This window comes from Osmerus eperlanus, chromosome 3 (assembly GCF_963692335.1).
Source record: "Osmerus eperlanus chromosome 3, fOsmEpe2.1, whole genome shotgun sequence".
Lineage (NCBI taxonomy): Eukaryota > Metazoa > Chordata > Actinopteri > Osmeriformes > Osmeridae > Osmerus > Osmerus eperlanus.
In genome coordinates, this window is record NC_085020.1 from 5,211,908 (window position 1) to 5,227,287 (window position 15,380).

Genomic DNA, 15,380 nt, shown 5'->3' on the forward strand with positions numbered 1-15,380 from the left:
TCCGGAGAGTTCGCCGAAATATCCCGGGCACGTCGTTACTGCACGAGGCTCTGCGGTTAACGGGATGTAGTCTTGGGATTTCGCATTTCGTACACCGTGGTATTGTACATTTGTCATTTGAGATTTTACTGCAGAAACCAAAGCCGATACCGATGCCTTAGTCAGCGATGGTGATGTAGCTTAGGTTTTCTTCTTTAGCCAGGACGCTGCTCGTGGTATAAAGAGACATTAGGTTACTATACGTTTTATTCAGTGAAAATTATTCTTGTCCATTTTTGTTTCTTAAAAAAAATGTTTTAATATAAATGTTGATAATTTATTATAGCCAATGCATATCTGGAAAATATCCCGACAGTGTTGCTTGATATTGTTTTGGTCAGAATTCCTTGACGACTCTGGACTAGAATAACAATTAGCACCTGTTCTGGAATTCCACTGTATCTGGACAGTGACGAATTGTTACATCGACTCTATTACACTGCTTTCAGACCTGTGTGATAATTTTTAATGGATAGGCTATGCGTTAGTTGGGGCCCCCAGGCGTATTTGACAGACAGTGTCATGGCATGGCCATATTGTATGGGGCAGCAGCTGTAGCAGAAAGAAGGCCTACCCGTGCTTGCAGGTCACACACAGCCTACCGCCTGTTCAGGAAGTAATTAAGCGTGCGTGCCGTCCTATGTCGTACCTCGACAACCAACCATAAAAACATTGTTCGAGGATTAGCTGGAGACATGAAGCTTAAGTCAGTAATCAATGTTGTGCTGTCCTTTGAGACAGTGAGATATTGAATAGGCTGAACTATTGAGTTCATAGTAAAAAATAAATTGATAATGTTTGCCGAGTATAATATTGCACAAGTACCATGATGTACAATGTAAAACATTAAATGATAGTATGCTTGTTTAAGACTGTCTTTATCCCTCCATTTCTTCTTCTCTCCCAGGATGAATATTGTGACTGTTGTGGAGGTGACCAGGAGAAGTGTGACAGCACACTGAGGCGAACCATCACGAACAGACACACACTCATGATAGGCACACACTCATGACTCACTTCTGACAAGCGACACACTCTGAAAAACACACTGACTCATACAATCTTACTAACACTCCTCTCGCACACACACACACACGCATAACAACAGGGTTCTGTGGTTCTAGGCTGTAGTATGGACAGAGCTGAGCAGATCTGAATGAGCGCTGGTCTCTCCTGGGTTCTAAAGGGTTAACCAGACCCCCATCCTGTGGTCAGCAGAGGACCATGTCGGTCTCCAGGCACACAAATCTCCTCCCACTCCGAGGGAAGCTTCCGCGTCCAGCCGTACCCTCCCCTGCCAGGCTGTGGCCTCTGCCCCTGTTTGTGTCTCTGCTACTGTGTCCAGGCGTCCTCAGCCAGAACGTACCAGTGATCACCACAGCCCAGGGTCAACTCCGGGGAGTCCTCAAACCGCTGGCGTCCGATATCCTTGGACCAGTAGTACAGTACCTGGGGATCCCCTACGCCCGCCCCCCTACAGGGGATCGGCGTTTCCAGTCCCCGGAGCCCCCTCTGCCTTGGACCGGGGTGCGCAACGCCTCCCAGTTCGCCTCTGTGTGCCCCCAGTCTCTGGATGAGCGCAGCCTGCTGAGTGACATGATGCCCGCCTGGTTCACTGCCAACCTGGACATCGCCACCACCTACCTCACCCACCAGAGCGAAGACTGCCTCTACCTCAACATTTACACACCCACAGAGGAAGGTACGCAGCACCTGTCCACATCACACCCACGCACAAGACTGGATGCATCCTTGTTTAGAAATAAGTTGAAGATCAGCTGGCATAGCTGTTGCAGTGTTGATGTTTCGAAGTGCAGACGCCCAGGGGATCAGACCGGTGTCAGGGGTCAGGGTTTAGGTTCAAACTCGGCATCCATTTGTCTTCCAGACATCCACGAGGAAGGGGGTCTGCGTCCAGTGATGGTGTACGTTCATGGAGGCTCCTACACAGAAGGAACCGGAAACATGATGGATGGTGGTGTCCTGGCCAGCTACGGAAACGTCATTGTTATCACCATTAACTATAGACTTGGAGTACTGGGTGAGATGTTGTTGTCACTGTCATCATCGTCATCATCATCATCCTCATCATCATCAACAACCACTAGATGCTTAGAGTACTGGGTGAGCCATCATCATCATCATCAACAACTACATGCTCAAAGTGTTGAGTGTACCTTAATTATTATCATAATCATCATTACTATCGAAGCTCTGTTCCCGTAGGTATTGTCATTATGCATGTGTGTGTCCTGTTGTAATGTATTGGAAGGTAAATGGAGTGTGCTGTGTTGTTTTCATCTGCATCTGTAGGACTGGAATATGTTGCGCTTCCACTCCAGGCTTCCTTAGCGCTGTGACCATGGATATCATTTGTTATTTTAATACTGTTTGGTGTGTAGTGATGTATTGTGTATTTTTCCCAGGCTTCCTAAGTACGGGTGACCAGGCAGCCAAGGGGAACTATGGTCTGCTGGACCAGATCCAGGCCCTGCGCTGGGTCAAGGAGAACATCCTGGCCTTCAGTGGAGACCCAGACAGAGTCACTGTGTTTGGCTCTGGGGCTGGAGCCTCCTGTGTGAGCCTTCTCACCTTGTCACACTACTCAGAGGGTGAGAAAGCCCTCCCTCTAACTCCTAATTTACTTCTGTCATTTTTAAAATAAAGGAACAAGGACAGACACCTTGTACTTTTCCACACCGCACATGGCAATGGCTTCTGGTGTGTTGCTGTGATGGGTGTGTGCGTGAGATCTTGTGTGTGCATGTGACTTATGTTGACTTATGTTGTGTGTTCTCCTAGACCTATTCCACAGGGCTATCATCCAGAGTGGCAGTGCCCTAGCCAGTTGGGCGGTCAATTACCAGCCAGGGAAGTATGCACGTGCCCTGGGGGAGAAGGTGGGCTGCCATCTGGATGACAGCATGCAGCTGGTGGCCTGCCTGCAAGAGAGGGGCTACCGTGAGCTGGTGGAGCAGAGCGTTACGCCAGCCAAGTACCACACCGCTTTTGGCCCCGTCATCGACGGCGACGTCATCCCCGACGACCCCCAGATCCTGATGGAGCAGGGCGAGTTCCTCAACTACGACGTCATGCTGGGCATCAACCAGGGAGAGGGGCTGAAGTTTGTGGAGGGCATCGTGGACAGCGAGGACGGCGTGTCCGCGGAGGACTTTGACCTGGCCGTGTCCGACTTCGTGGACAGTCTGTACGGTTACCCGGAGGGGCGCGACACGCTGAGGGAGAGCATCCGCTTCATGTACACCGACTGGGCCGACCGGGACAACGCGGAGACGCGCAGGAAGACCCTGGTGGCGCTGTTCACCGACCACCAGTGGGTGGCGCCGGCGGTGGCCACAGCAGACCTGCACGCCCAGTACGGCTCGCCCACTTACTTCTACTCTTTCTACCACCACTGTCAGAGTGAGACCACGCCCCCCTGGGCTGACTCCGCCCACGGCGATGAGGTGGCCTACGTGTTTGGTGTCCCCATGGTGGAACCGACCGACCTGTTCAACTGCAACTTCTCCAAGAACGACGTGATGCTCAGCGCTGTGGTCATGACCTACTGGACAAATTTTGCAAAGACCGGGTAAGCACCGATACCCTTTAAAGTTTATTAACTTCAAAACCATTACTTCCATAACTGGGCCTTTTACTCAACCAAGACTTTGGTTTCTGCGTCCTCTCCTGTGACTATACAGGAGTTATAATGCTCACCATCATCAATATCCCCCTTACTCCTGTCTATGTGCTTCTCATGTTGTGGATGTATTCAGCTTATCTGATTGTTGTTGATGTTGTTGGGCCGGTGGATGTGGCTGTTGTTGTGTTCCAGGGACCCCAACCAACCAGTACCTCAGGACACCAAATTTATCCACACCAAACCCAACCGCTTTGAGGAGGTGGCCTGGGCCAAGTACACCCCCAAGGAGCAGCTGTATCTGCACATCGGCCTCAAACCCCGGGTCAGGGACCACTATCGCGCCACCAAGATCTCCTTCTGGCTGCAGTTGGTGCCTCACCTCCACAACATCAACGAGCTGCTGCAGTCCGTCTCCTCCTTCACTCACAGCCCCAACCCCCAGGAGGACACTCCCTACTCCTACACCAGGCGGCTGTCCAAAGGTACCAGCTTCCTACTTAATTGCCTTTTATTTCCCATCTTCTTTTGAGACGTGTTTTTCTTCCCGTGATACTTGTTTTGGGGTAGCTCTGTATAAACCTGTGCCGTACAGGTTTTGTAAAGTTGGATGTTTGCCTCCACAGGTTGGCCCCCCAGCACACGGCAGGCATCCCCCCCCAGCACGCCCCAGGCACCAGCGCCAGCCCTCCATGCTGGGGAGCAGGCCTCCAAGAGCCCGGTGGAGGACTACTCCACAGAGCTGAGCGTCACCATTGCAGTGGGAGCCTCCCTGCTGTTCCTCAACATCCTGGCCTTCGCCGCGCTGCTCTACAAGAAGGACAAGCGCCGCCTGGAGCACCGCAGGCCACGCCTCCCACCCCGGAACGACGTCATCACCGCCACCGATGTGGCTGCCAGCCAGCTGCAGGCCGAGGGTCTTCTGTCTCTGCAGGTCAAACAGTTGGAGTGTGAGGCAGGCGTCCACACACTGGACGAACGCAACGCTCACAACAACACGCACCACACGCTGGACACCCTCGATGCTCTGGATGGTATGGACACCCAGGACATCTACAGCACGCTGGACACAGTGCGCCTCACCTGCCCGCCGGACTACGCCCTGACCCTGCGACGCTCACCTGACGATGTGCCCCTCATGACCCACATCACCCCCGGCTCTCATCCTGGGACCCCCATGACCCCCATGACCCCTGGTTCAGTGGTAGGCCTCAGGATGGGTCCTCCCCAGGGCTACAGCCCCTACAGCAATGCTCACCTGCCCCACACACACATCGCCGCACACACACACTCCACTACCCGTGTATAACCGCAGAACTACGGCGGGGAGCAGAACAGAACAAATGTACCTCTAATACCCACCTGGATTCTTAAGGCCCAGTCTGACCCGGACCACACGGTGTTGCATGTATAGAACACTGAGGAGGACAGGGAGCCCTGGGAAGTGAAGTTCTATGCATCATATGACTAATCATTCCAACAGTTCACCCAATATGGCTGCTGATCCATGTACCACAGGCAACACTGCTTCTGACTAGAACGTCTGGTCGACCTTTTCTATAGCCACAAGGATGACTGGACTGTTTCTCTGGCTGTGAACACAGCCCCGGAAAACACAGCTAGTGTCTAAAATATTCTGGCACCATCCGGAGCGACTGCATGCTCTGGGACTTCCAGTACTCAAGTGGGACCATCAGAGTGAACTTGAGTGACCTGAACTTTAAAAACCTGCGAAATGTGAATGTAGCATTTAATTTAAGAATTTACCTTCAGAGGATCAAGTGCTTGAAAAAAGAGAGACAGAGAGACAAAAGGAAGATCAACTAATTGGATTGACAATGACTGAGTGAAAGATAGAAAGACGAAAAAGTTAAATTATGAGGACTCCTTGATGGTTCATTATTATCACTTTTACCAGCCAGCTATACTTTCAAATATGTAAATAAATGGTAGCAACATAGATACAAAAGATTTACATCATTCACAGCTCCTGCATCAGCATTAGTTACTTAACTACATTATGCTTTCATTTGAGGTATTGTATTTGTATAGATATAAAATAGAACTCATAACAGGTTACATTAGGGTAGCGTTCAGCTCAGCTAAACGTTTATCGACGTTATGCAACAGAATGAAACCTCATGGTTAATTGAATACTTTTTAAGGTGGTGGGCGGGCTGTGCCATTTACCAGATGCTTTTATCTAAAGCAACTTACGGTAGAGTGAGTGCCAACGTGGTTCCTAGGGGGCTTTAAACCCACAACCTCAAAGTCATGGCACCATGCTCAATAAACCAAACCACATGAGACCTAATCGCACATGTCAGACTGTCAGAGCTGGTTTCTCTCTGCGCTGTAAAGAGAGGGAGATGTGAGAACTGTCGTAGCCCACCAGCCCCCCCCCATTACAACTGCCGTCTTTCAACTGCTGTAGATTCTGAGCAGCACTGTTGCACATCACCTCAGTCTGTGCGGCTTTCAGTCACCCTGAACCCACCCACATGTTTGACTACTCAAGAAACACACCCTCCTCTGCTACTGAACCTTTTGTTTGTGCTTGAGGTGATCTGCCATCTAATCATTCATTTAGCTACATAACTGCCGAAAAGGCACGGATGTGAAGGAGGGGTGATTAGAGATGGAGGAGAGGTGATGGAGAGTGTGTTTCCAGAGTACTGAAACAAGGCCCTGAGGTTATATTCCTGGCATTGTGTCTTGTTGTAACTTGGCAATAAGAGTTCTTCTTTCCTCCTGTCAGTTAAAGCTGGAGTGTAGATAATATATTAGACTCATTAGTAGAAACATATCTAACATGTGTTGTTCATCCTATGTAATCTCATGTGTTCATGTTTTACAGTCGGAGAACTGGAACTGTGGATTGTAGCAGTGAATCTTTTAAATGATGCAGAGTGATGATCCATGTCCGTACTGTATACTTTTTTCCATTTATTTCCGACTCAGCTGATGGCTGGATTGTGTTAGAGCATATTAAACATTTCTGCTGCATTTTTAAGAATAAAATATCAGTATTTTACAGTTTAAACAAGTTCTCGTTTATCTAACTACGCTGTTGTCAAGCTGGAAGGTGTCAAATGACGGTGTCTGAATAGGGAGACCCAAGAAAATAAGGTGACTTAGATCCTGTATGTCTCTTCTTTGTCTCTATACTTCAAAATTACAGATTGAACATACTTGTATTGGTCAAAGAAAATATGGCAGTTGGAACTCATTACACTCTTTGCATGACAGCACAAAGGTGTCAGGGACAAAGGGAGAAGAGAAGGAAGCATTCCGAGCACACGTCAACAGTACCCTTGTGTCACGAACCAGCCCCTGCTGGTACTGGGTGTGAAACCCTGTGTGACGGATGTGTAAATGGAGCAGCTTGTTCAAACAGAGCGCACCAGGACTTAGTGTTGATTGGCTGATCAGGTCACTGTTAATCTCTCCTATATGGCTGAGTGAATCATGTTGTCAGCGGTGGTCATTTCTCATCCTGAAGCTCCCTCTCATCTCTCTCTCTCTCTCTTTCTCTGCCAGGCTCTTTGTAGCAGAGTAATGGCCGCCTCGTTATCTGATGCCCTTCAGTTGCTCTTGGAGGGATCTCAGCAGCTGAGTTGGAGGTCAAGCAGCAGCAAGCAGCTCTCTGTTGAGAGAAAAACAACATCAAACTGAATCAAAGATAACAAGCTAGTTAGTCTCTCTTCTCTTTTCTCTTCTATCCAACCCCCCCCTCTCCTTTCCGCTCCTCTCTTGACTCTACTCTACTCTGCTCAGGTCTGCTCTGCTCTACTCTTCTCCCCTAGTCCTAGCTTGGTTTATCTCCCTTGTTATTCTGGCATAGCTGCATTTCTGTGTGATTTTTGTGACCCAGTATGTTTTTTTTTAACATTCTGTTGTTAGGGAGTTTCTGAGTCAAAATGGCCTTCAGGGGGCAGTATGGTACCCTGGATAGGAGAGGAGATGTAACTGTTAAAATGTTATTTCTAAGTTTCTGTTAAAAAGGTTTTTTGTTATCAGGTGATAATCAGTAAGTTCTGACAGTATCTTATCTCACTGCACATGAGAGGAGACTGCAGGGGCCGTGCAGCAGGGCAAAGGAGAGTGTGTACTGTTCTCAGGCTGCAGGGACAGATGTGCCACTTCTGGCTGGACCGTGTGTGTACTCTTCACACAAGCCATATCTGTCTGAAGTTCAGTGTGTGTGTGTGTGTGTGTGTGTGTGTGTGTGTGTGTGTGTGTGTGTGTGTGTGTGTGTCTGTGTGTGTGTGTCTGTTATGGTTGGCGTCTACTTTGGTTCAGGCAGGAAGGAAGTTTGGCTTTCCAGAGTTTGCTCTCCTCACAGCAAACATGCTCTGTCTGAATATAAAAACACACTCATGAATGTGCTCACACACACTGGTTAATAGTGTTACTGTGACAATTGTCTTAGATTGTGGTAAAAAAAACCCTATCTACACAAAGGTAATTAGCATGTAAGCAGTGACAGATAACTAAAGGCAGTACAGTACAGTGTCATTAAAATGACGGCGTTTGACAGAGACAGAGAATAACGTGCTGTCCTGTATGTGTCCACACATTACGATACACAACTGTAAGGTACCAGGTGTGTGTGTGTGGTGTGTGTGTGTTACATAAAGTTGCCCAGGTGGGTAAGCAGGTTGTGTGATGATGTAATAGGAAGGCTCCAGATTGGCAGCTGGGGGGAGATGAGGATGTCCAGGGACATCGTCACTCTGGCTTTACTGATGTCAGAGGTCACCTCTGTTAGATTCCTCTTGCTGGGGTCAAACCCATAATCTTCAGCTCTTAGAAGTTCCAAAGTGTCTAAGGAGAGATGGGGAAAGAAGGAGAGAGTCCCTCTAGCATGCCTCAGAACAAAGGAGTGTTTTGCTCTGTCAATCAGTCAATGAACACGCACACAAGTAGTACGCAAACACACACCCATTCTTACACACACGCAGGGCTGCACATACACACACACACACCTAGGATGAGAGAAGAGAACTCTGTACTGAAGGAGAGACCAACCCAGGCAGCTATGCGGGATGGATGTACCCCAGATGGAATATCCATGGGTCTGACTAGACTGTGTCTCGCTGACTATCTGAAAGATCCTCTGTCCATCTGAAAGATACCAGAGGGAGAGGTGCTTAGTCGGCTGGCGATGTCAGACTGTTACAGGGAGCCAAAGAAAAAAAATTAGTCAACAAATACAGCTCCGTGAAGACAGGGAACACATATGTGCAGACTTGAAACCACTTACAGGACACTCTGCCTTAAGTCATATAAGATTAGTCCCAAAAAATAGTGCACAAATGTTTCACCCTCGCAGAGTTTTCTTTGTTTGATTTCAGAGCAGATACAGAAAATGTCTGACAGGGTAGGCTGGCTTTTAGCTTAGGTAGCTCTTGACACATTCACAACCTTCTACAACCCCATAAATCCTCAGCCAGTATTTTAGGGGGACAGTGTGTGTGTGTCTGTTATTGTGTTCATCTGCCAGTATGTGTGTGAGTCCATTAGAAAATGTAACACAGTATGTGAGTGTTATGTTATTCAATTTAACATATTCATCTAGCAGACTCATTCATCCAAAGCGACATGCAGGGGAAATGAACCTGTAACCTCAAAATCTGCAGTCAAATGCTTTAACACTGAGCTATATGCATCCCACACGAGTGATGTAGAGTGGGTAGCACTAATAGTCTATTGAGCTTCGTCATTTGTCCTGCACATTTGTTATTCCAATTTGGCAACGAAATGAAGTAGAAACTCTAAATGGTATTTTCTAATACTTGGCAGGGAGCAAACCATTTGTATTTGATACAGTTTCTGGACCTCCTCCTTGATTGATTAGCCGTCCCAAGGTCAAGGAGGGTCAAGGTTTAAAGGAGAGATATGACACCAGTGAATAGTAGTGAGGTCGGAAACCCAGCTGAGCAAGAATCGTGTTACACTCACACACACACACACTTCTTCTCAACGTCTCTCCATCTTTGTGTGTGTGTGTTGGGGTGGGGGTGGGGGAAGCTGGATTTCAGAGTGGCTACAATTTCTCAGAAGCAGTAATTAAAAGTTAATTCAATTACTGTAAATCTACTGTAATTGAAGAAAGTAAATATTTGGAAGTGGAGGCCAGACTTAGGCATGAGGGTACCTGAGATTGTGCTTGGAGAGCTCTCCACAATCAATCTCCTCTGCCCATAGTGTCAGGACTGGGACTGTAAGCCTCGCCAGAACAAAGCAGGCATCGAGGGAGCATTAGAGGGAGGTTTCTACTTGCCCAAGCAGGCTAAAGGTGGCTACCACTGGCCAAAAATTTGGAATCCATTAACTTACGTTTATTAGCAGGATTTGGACCTCCGCTGTTTTGAAAGTGCTTCCTTGTGTGAATGATTAGTTCTTGGTGGTCGACAGGTCAGTCCAGGGAACCGTGATCTTTTCATCATGTCAACTGTTGGTGTGTGCATACATGTATGTGTGTTCTTGTGTCTGTAATACGTCAGCCCAAGGGGATGCTAGGAGTACCTGGGGATTAGGTTTAATAAAAGTTAAGCAGGGCTTCGGCACCATATTAATACCAGCAGGCTCACTCTCCAACACTCCAACACTAGCCTCATTCATGCAGCACTGCCACTGGCCAGAGAGCTGTTCTTTCCTCACCTTTCTCTCCCCTCCTCTCTCCCTATTTCTCTCTTTCCCCTTGTTTCACTCTCTGTGCCTTGACTTTTCCTCTATTTCTGTTTCAGAGTGTACGATTCAGAACGACTTTCAAGGCTCATTAGGGTTGCTGATGTGACAGAGCAGTTCTGCGACAGAGCAGACTCTTTATCAATACTTCTTGAAATCCTACTCTCAGCATTCTCCTCCCTTCTTCCATTTGGAAGTGTGAAAAAAGAAACATCTAACCTTTTTTTCTCTAAAGCGTACGAGTGAGGAAAAAGGAGGGAGGACATGAGGAAGTGAGGGTAAACTCTGCAAAGGGGTTTGTGGATAATCCAGGGGTATTTCCGGTCTTTGGTAATAGTTTACCCCGCATGGATAGCAAAGCAGTCATGTATGTGTTTGATTTTTTTTATGACAGTTTCTGGGTTTACTCTGCCTTTCATTTAGCGCTTAGCTGTTTTTCTCCCATTGTAAAAACTCCAAACGTAACTGGATACACATGTCAATACTACACTAGTCTCTATCAAAGGAAAAGAGGAAAGGGAGGGAAAGAAACAGAGGGAGAAAAGAGAGAAAGAGAGCAAGACCCTCCCACAATCTTTCCTCATACTGTCCTCTCTGGCGGTCTGTTTCTTCTCACCTTTCTCTTCCTGACTAAGAAGAGAAGTGAGAGATGGAGAGATGAGGAGGAGGAGCGCTCTTTAAACAAGGATCAAACATATCAGAGAGATGTATCAGTCCAGGCTTTCGGAATCAAAGGCAAACAACAAACAGTCAGCAGATCACGCAGTAACAACATCCAGGACACAGTCGGATGATTATTATTGTTGTTGCTACTTCCTCTCCATGGTGTGTGGTTGTGTATGAAATAACATGTATGTGTTCATTGAGAATAAGGTACATAGCACTATGATGCTAAATCATCATGACCAGCTGGGTAAAGATTACAGAACATACACTTGTTTGCCCAAAGGATTGTAATGCACACACACACGCACGCAGCACACACACATACACACACACACACAGCTCTCGCTTTGTCTCTCTCGCTCTGCTTCAGTGGTATGCATGCTAAAGTAATTAGAACGTTCCCAGTCACTCCTCGTTAGGCCTGCATGCTCTGTTTTGCTAATAAGTTGTTAGTATGTTGACATGCAGGTCCCTGTGTTGAAGGTATGTTTATGTGTTGTTAGTATGTTTATGGGCTTCCTGTAGCTTCTGCTGCTTCTGGTCTGCTCTCTGAAGCTGTGACCTTCAGGTCTCTCCTAGGAGGGCCTGTGCTCAACACACTCCTGTTCATTTACTAGACGTTCAGAATTCAAGACAGAGGATTTGACCAAGTAGGTTTACACATACAAGGAATTTGCTATGATAGGTTGGTGCTTAACAATAAATATAAGAAGAAGAAAGATAGAACAAGTACTGCAGCAAAAGGCATAAATAGAAAATAGAAAAATGTACAATAAGGTAACAAAATGAAGAATTCAAGACAGAGGATTTGACCAAGTAGGTTTACACATACAAGGAATTTGCTATGATAGGTTGGTGCTTAACAATAAATATAAGAAGAAGAAAGATAGAACAAGTACTGCAGCAAAAGGCATAAATAGAAAATAGAAAAATGTACAATAAGGTAACAAAATGAACTCATTGTCAATCATAATGAGCTTTACTTTATGATCATTGGTCTCCATTCTCTAGGCCATGTCACCAATTATCCCTCATCCCCTGTGACAATGCACTTCAAAGGGGACTAGATGTTTGATGCGGGGTTCCAGGTTGTTCTCATATCTCAGGAGCTGACAGCTTCGATTTGTCTCGAGCAGAACTATATATGTTGAAGTGTCAGCACTGTTATCATAGTTAGAGACAGAGGCACTTCCTATTCAGCTTCGAGCTCCCTTTCTTTTATGGCGGTCAATAGTTCCAGCTGGAGGATTCCCATAGCTGACTGGAGAGAAGGATCTGAAATGTCACATCTGGAGACAGGCTGGATGAGCCTCACTCGCTCACTCCGTAATGACTACTATTATATCAGTAGCCTTCTTGTGCATTAACTGCTTCTAGCATTATTGAGGAGTGGGCTGGACTGGACTGGACTGGAGCAGGGTGGAGTAGAGTGCAATGGAAAGGACAGGAGAGAGTAACATGTCCCTTTGTGCTTGAACTGTCATTGGTACCAGCAGACCCACTTTACGACCATGAATAATGCACTTCTGAGTGAGCAGGATGCATCTGACTATAATTTAACAGATGGACCCAGTCCCAGCATTCTAATCTGTCATCTGTTACACTGTGCACTTGTTCAGTTTTCCTTGTTTACTAAAAGGAGAAAATGTCTCAATTTGCCTCTGCTTACCATTTTTTATTTAACATTTCTGAAAAGATGTGGCAAAACGAGAAAACACTACAAGGAGCCTAACAGAGAACTAGGACATAGGAGCTGTATCGTAACCTTGTCAATTCTGTCACAATAATTACAGTGCATTTTGTTTTTGACCCTCTGTTCTAACAGTCTGTTTGCTGGTTTTAGCTTCAAGTGTATTCTTACACAACCACAGGATTTTTTTATTGCCAGGACTTGGAATCTCTTTCATCATCCCAAAAAGGAAATTCTCTCTCCTGCAATAAGTTTAATTGGATCAAGACTTTAGCACAGCCAGTCCACAACAATGTGTGCTTGGTCTCTTACCAGAACTATGAGTGTAGATTAAAATGTGGCTATGACCAGCTAAAAATAAAACAGTTATTAAAAGATTTGATTTGTTTCTGCTACTTAGTTGGCTAGTTTACTCACACCTCCAAGTTAATTGCTTAAGTGCTTGGAAGCCAAACAATATAACTGAGATTAATTGACAGTAATCTGTTTTAACCCTCGTGCTGCCTTCGGGTCACATGACCCAAAGGTTCATAACGAACCATCATTGTGTTTACCCAATTTTACCCAATACAAAAACAAATAAAAATACTTTTCTTTTAACCTTCGCAATGTGGGGGGTCTGAGACAGCCCGACGGTTAAAAGAAAATGCTTCACTTTGTTTTTGTATGCGGTAAAGTTGTCGCAATACGACGGTGGGTCACAATGACTGATGGGTCAGAACGACCCGAGGAGAACACAAGGGTTAATGACAGAAGCTTTGACTCAGAGTTACGTTTAACTTCTACAAGCGCAGACTGACCATGGAGGTCAGTAATGTTTAAGAGAACTTTCCAGCATTAGCCTTTGTTCTGAACTCCTCCACAGGGTTCTCTGTGTGTGAAGGACAAACAAAGGGACTCTGAGACTGATTAAAACATCTCTCAGCCTGACAAAAGGAAGGCATACCCCCAGGGCAGACCTCTGGCTCTGACCCCCACTGACCATGACCCCCCCCCACCCACCCCACGAGTCCAGAGCCCCATGCCTCCCCCTCACGGCCCGGGGCAGATGCTCTTCCAGTCCCACAAGGGTCCTGAGGCATAGATCAAGTCAATATAGACTCCACCAACACTCTACCCTGGTCATCAGAGCCCCCACAATCCCCCCCAACCTACAGCCTGGTGGGCCAGGCTCCAGGGTAAACACTCTCACAACTCTCTCCCTTCTAAAACCCCATTAGACTAACAGAGAGTCAATAAACGACTGTGCAAATTATGCCTATCCGACTGTTGATGTGGACTGCATGGATCGACTGTGAGGGTTGGCCGTGAGGACTCAGGACCACACCTTTTGAGTGGCAGTGATCTAACAGGGCAGTGCCTCTGGCCTAGCCCAATATGAGCTAGTCGCTGGTCCCTGGGTAGGTCTGGCCTGGGCCACTGGCCCGCTGTCAAACATCCAGTGCTGCATGTTACCAGCCAGTCAGCATTGACTGGACAGCAGACACAGACAGGACATTCCAACATTATGATGGTGATCTCATAGAGTAATAGAGATGGCGTGGGTTTGGACCTAATGCTTTCTGCAGCCTCAGTGAGTAGAACTTACAGGAACAGTTACTGCTGATGTCTCCAACAGAGAGCAGGAGAGAAAGTAAATGGAAGGAAGGGCGAGAGAAAAGACAGGGAGCGAGGACAGAAGAGAAGATGATCTAAGGGGAATGAGAACGGGCAAGAAAGAGAAATACATTACATTTAGTCATTTAGCAGACGCTCTTATCCAGATATATATTTACATTTAAGATAACGAGATAACGAGGGAGAGAACGAGAGAGAGAGGGGGAAAGAGCCAAAGAGAAAATGGTCTCACAAACCAACTGACCAATGGACAGATAGACAAACAGAGAAACTGAGAGACAGCCCGAGAAGGACAAGAGAGAGTGAGACTCCCCTACACAGCCAGGTCCTGGAGGAGGGCAGTCTGGTTGGCAGAACAACAGCTGAAGAGAGTCCAGACTATTTCTGTTGTCAGCCTTCCTCTTTTGGCATGTTCCCTTTCTAGGTGTAATTATGTAGAGGTCAAGGACCTCTACATAACGGCTGAAACGCTCTCTCATCCAACCCTAATCATATCCCAGAGAAAAGACAAACAATTGAATGTCATTGGCTAGACCAACGAAGCTTCGTTCTGAACGGAGAGAGAGCGAAGAGAAGGCTAAATAGATGTAGAGATAGTAAGCAGACCATGTTTCATAGCGAAGCATGTGCGTATCTGTTCAGTTTTACAGTTTTACTGTATCTGCAGAAAGCCCCTCCTCGGACCCCTGCACGGAGCGTCATTCTCCAGTCTCCTTCAGTCCCCCTCCTCCGGAACGCTAAGACGCGTCCCCAAATAGTCTCTTACCCACTCATCTCTTTTACTGCCTCGCAGCGAAGCAAGGAGTGCCGTGTGTTGGAAATTGTTTTATTTTTATTAGAATGAATGAGAAGTGGCCTAAAGCCGGTTAAATCATTTGGACAATATTTAATTTTTTGTCATTCTCAACAGGCTTCGAAAACTCTCTGAGGCGTCCGAGCATTTATAATATCTCAACTGCATTGTCAATGTTTTGTGCAGTTCATCGGACGTTTTAAATTAACAAAGTCGAGTAATTAAATGCTTGGGTCTCT

General features: G+C 46.7%; 2 protein-coding genes across 2 annotated transcripts in view; one reads left to right on the top strand and one right to left on the bottom strand.

Moving 5' to 3' along the window:
- Nucleotides 1-15,380, bottom strand: part of si:ch211-39i22.1 (uncharacterized) — a 75,358-nt gene that overhangs the window by 26,216 nt on the left and 33,762 nt on the right. The gene's annotated exons all lie outside the window — the stretch shown is intronic.
- nlgn4xb (neuroligin 4 X-linked b) lies at nt 952-6,719 on the top strand. Its single transcript, XM_062456740.1, has 6 exons — nt 952-1,741; nt 1,928-2,080; nt 2,466-2,651; nt 2,842-3,631; nt 3,878-4,167; nt 4,309-6,719. The coding sequence occupies exons 1-6, from the start codon at nt 1,264-1,266 to the stop codon at nt 4,989-4,991; spliced, it is 2,580 nt and encodes an 859-aa protein (XP_062312724.1). The 5' UTR covers nt 952-1,263; the 3' UTR covers nt 4,992-6,719.

Excerpts from the sequence above, each read along its gene's own strand:
- nlgn4xb (XM_062456740.1), top strand. The coding sequence starts at position 1,264 with ATGTCGGTCTCCAGGCACACAAATCTCCTCCCACTCCGAGGGAAGCTT. Across the intron at positions 2,081-2,465 it reads CTATAGACTTGGAGTACTGG|GCTTCCTAAGTACGGGTGAC; the intron begins GTGAGATGTTGT and ends TATTTTTCCCAG. Across the intron at positions 3,632-3,877 it reads ACAAATTTTGCAAAGACCGG|GGACCCCAACCAACCAGTAC; the intron begins GTAAGCACCGAT and ends GTTGTGTTCCAG.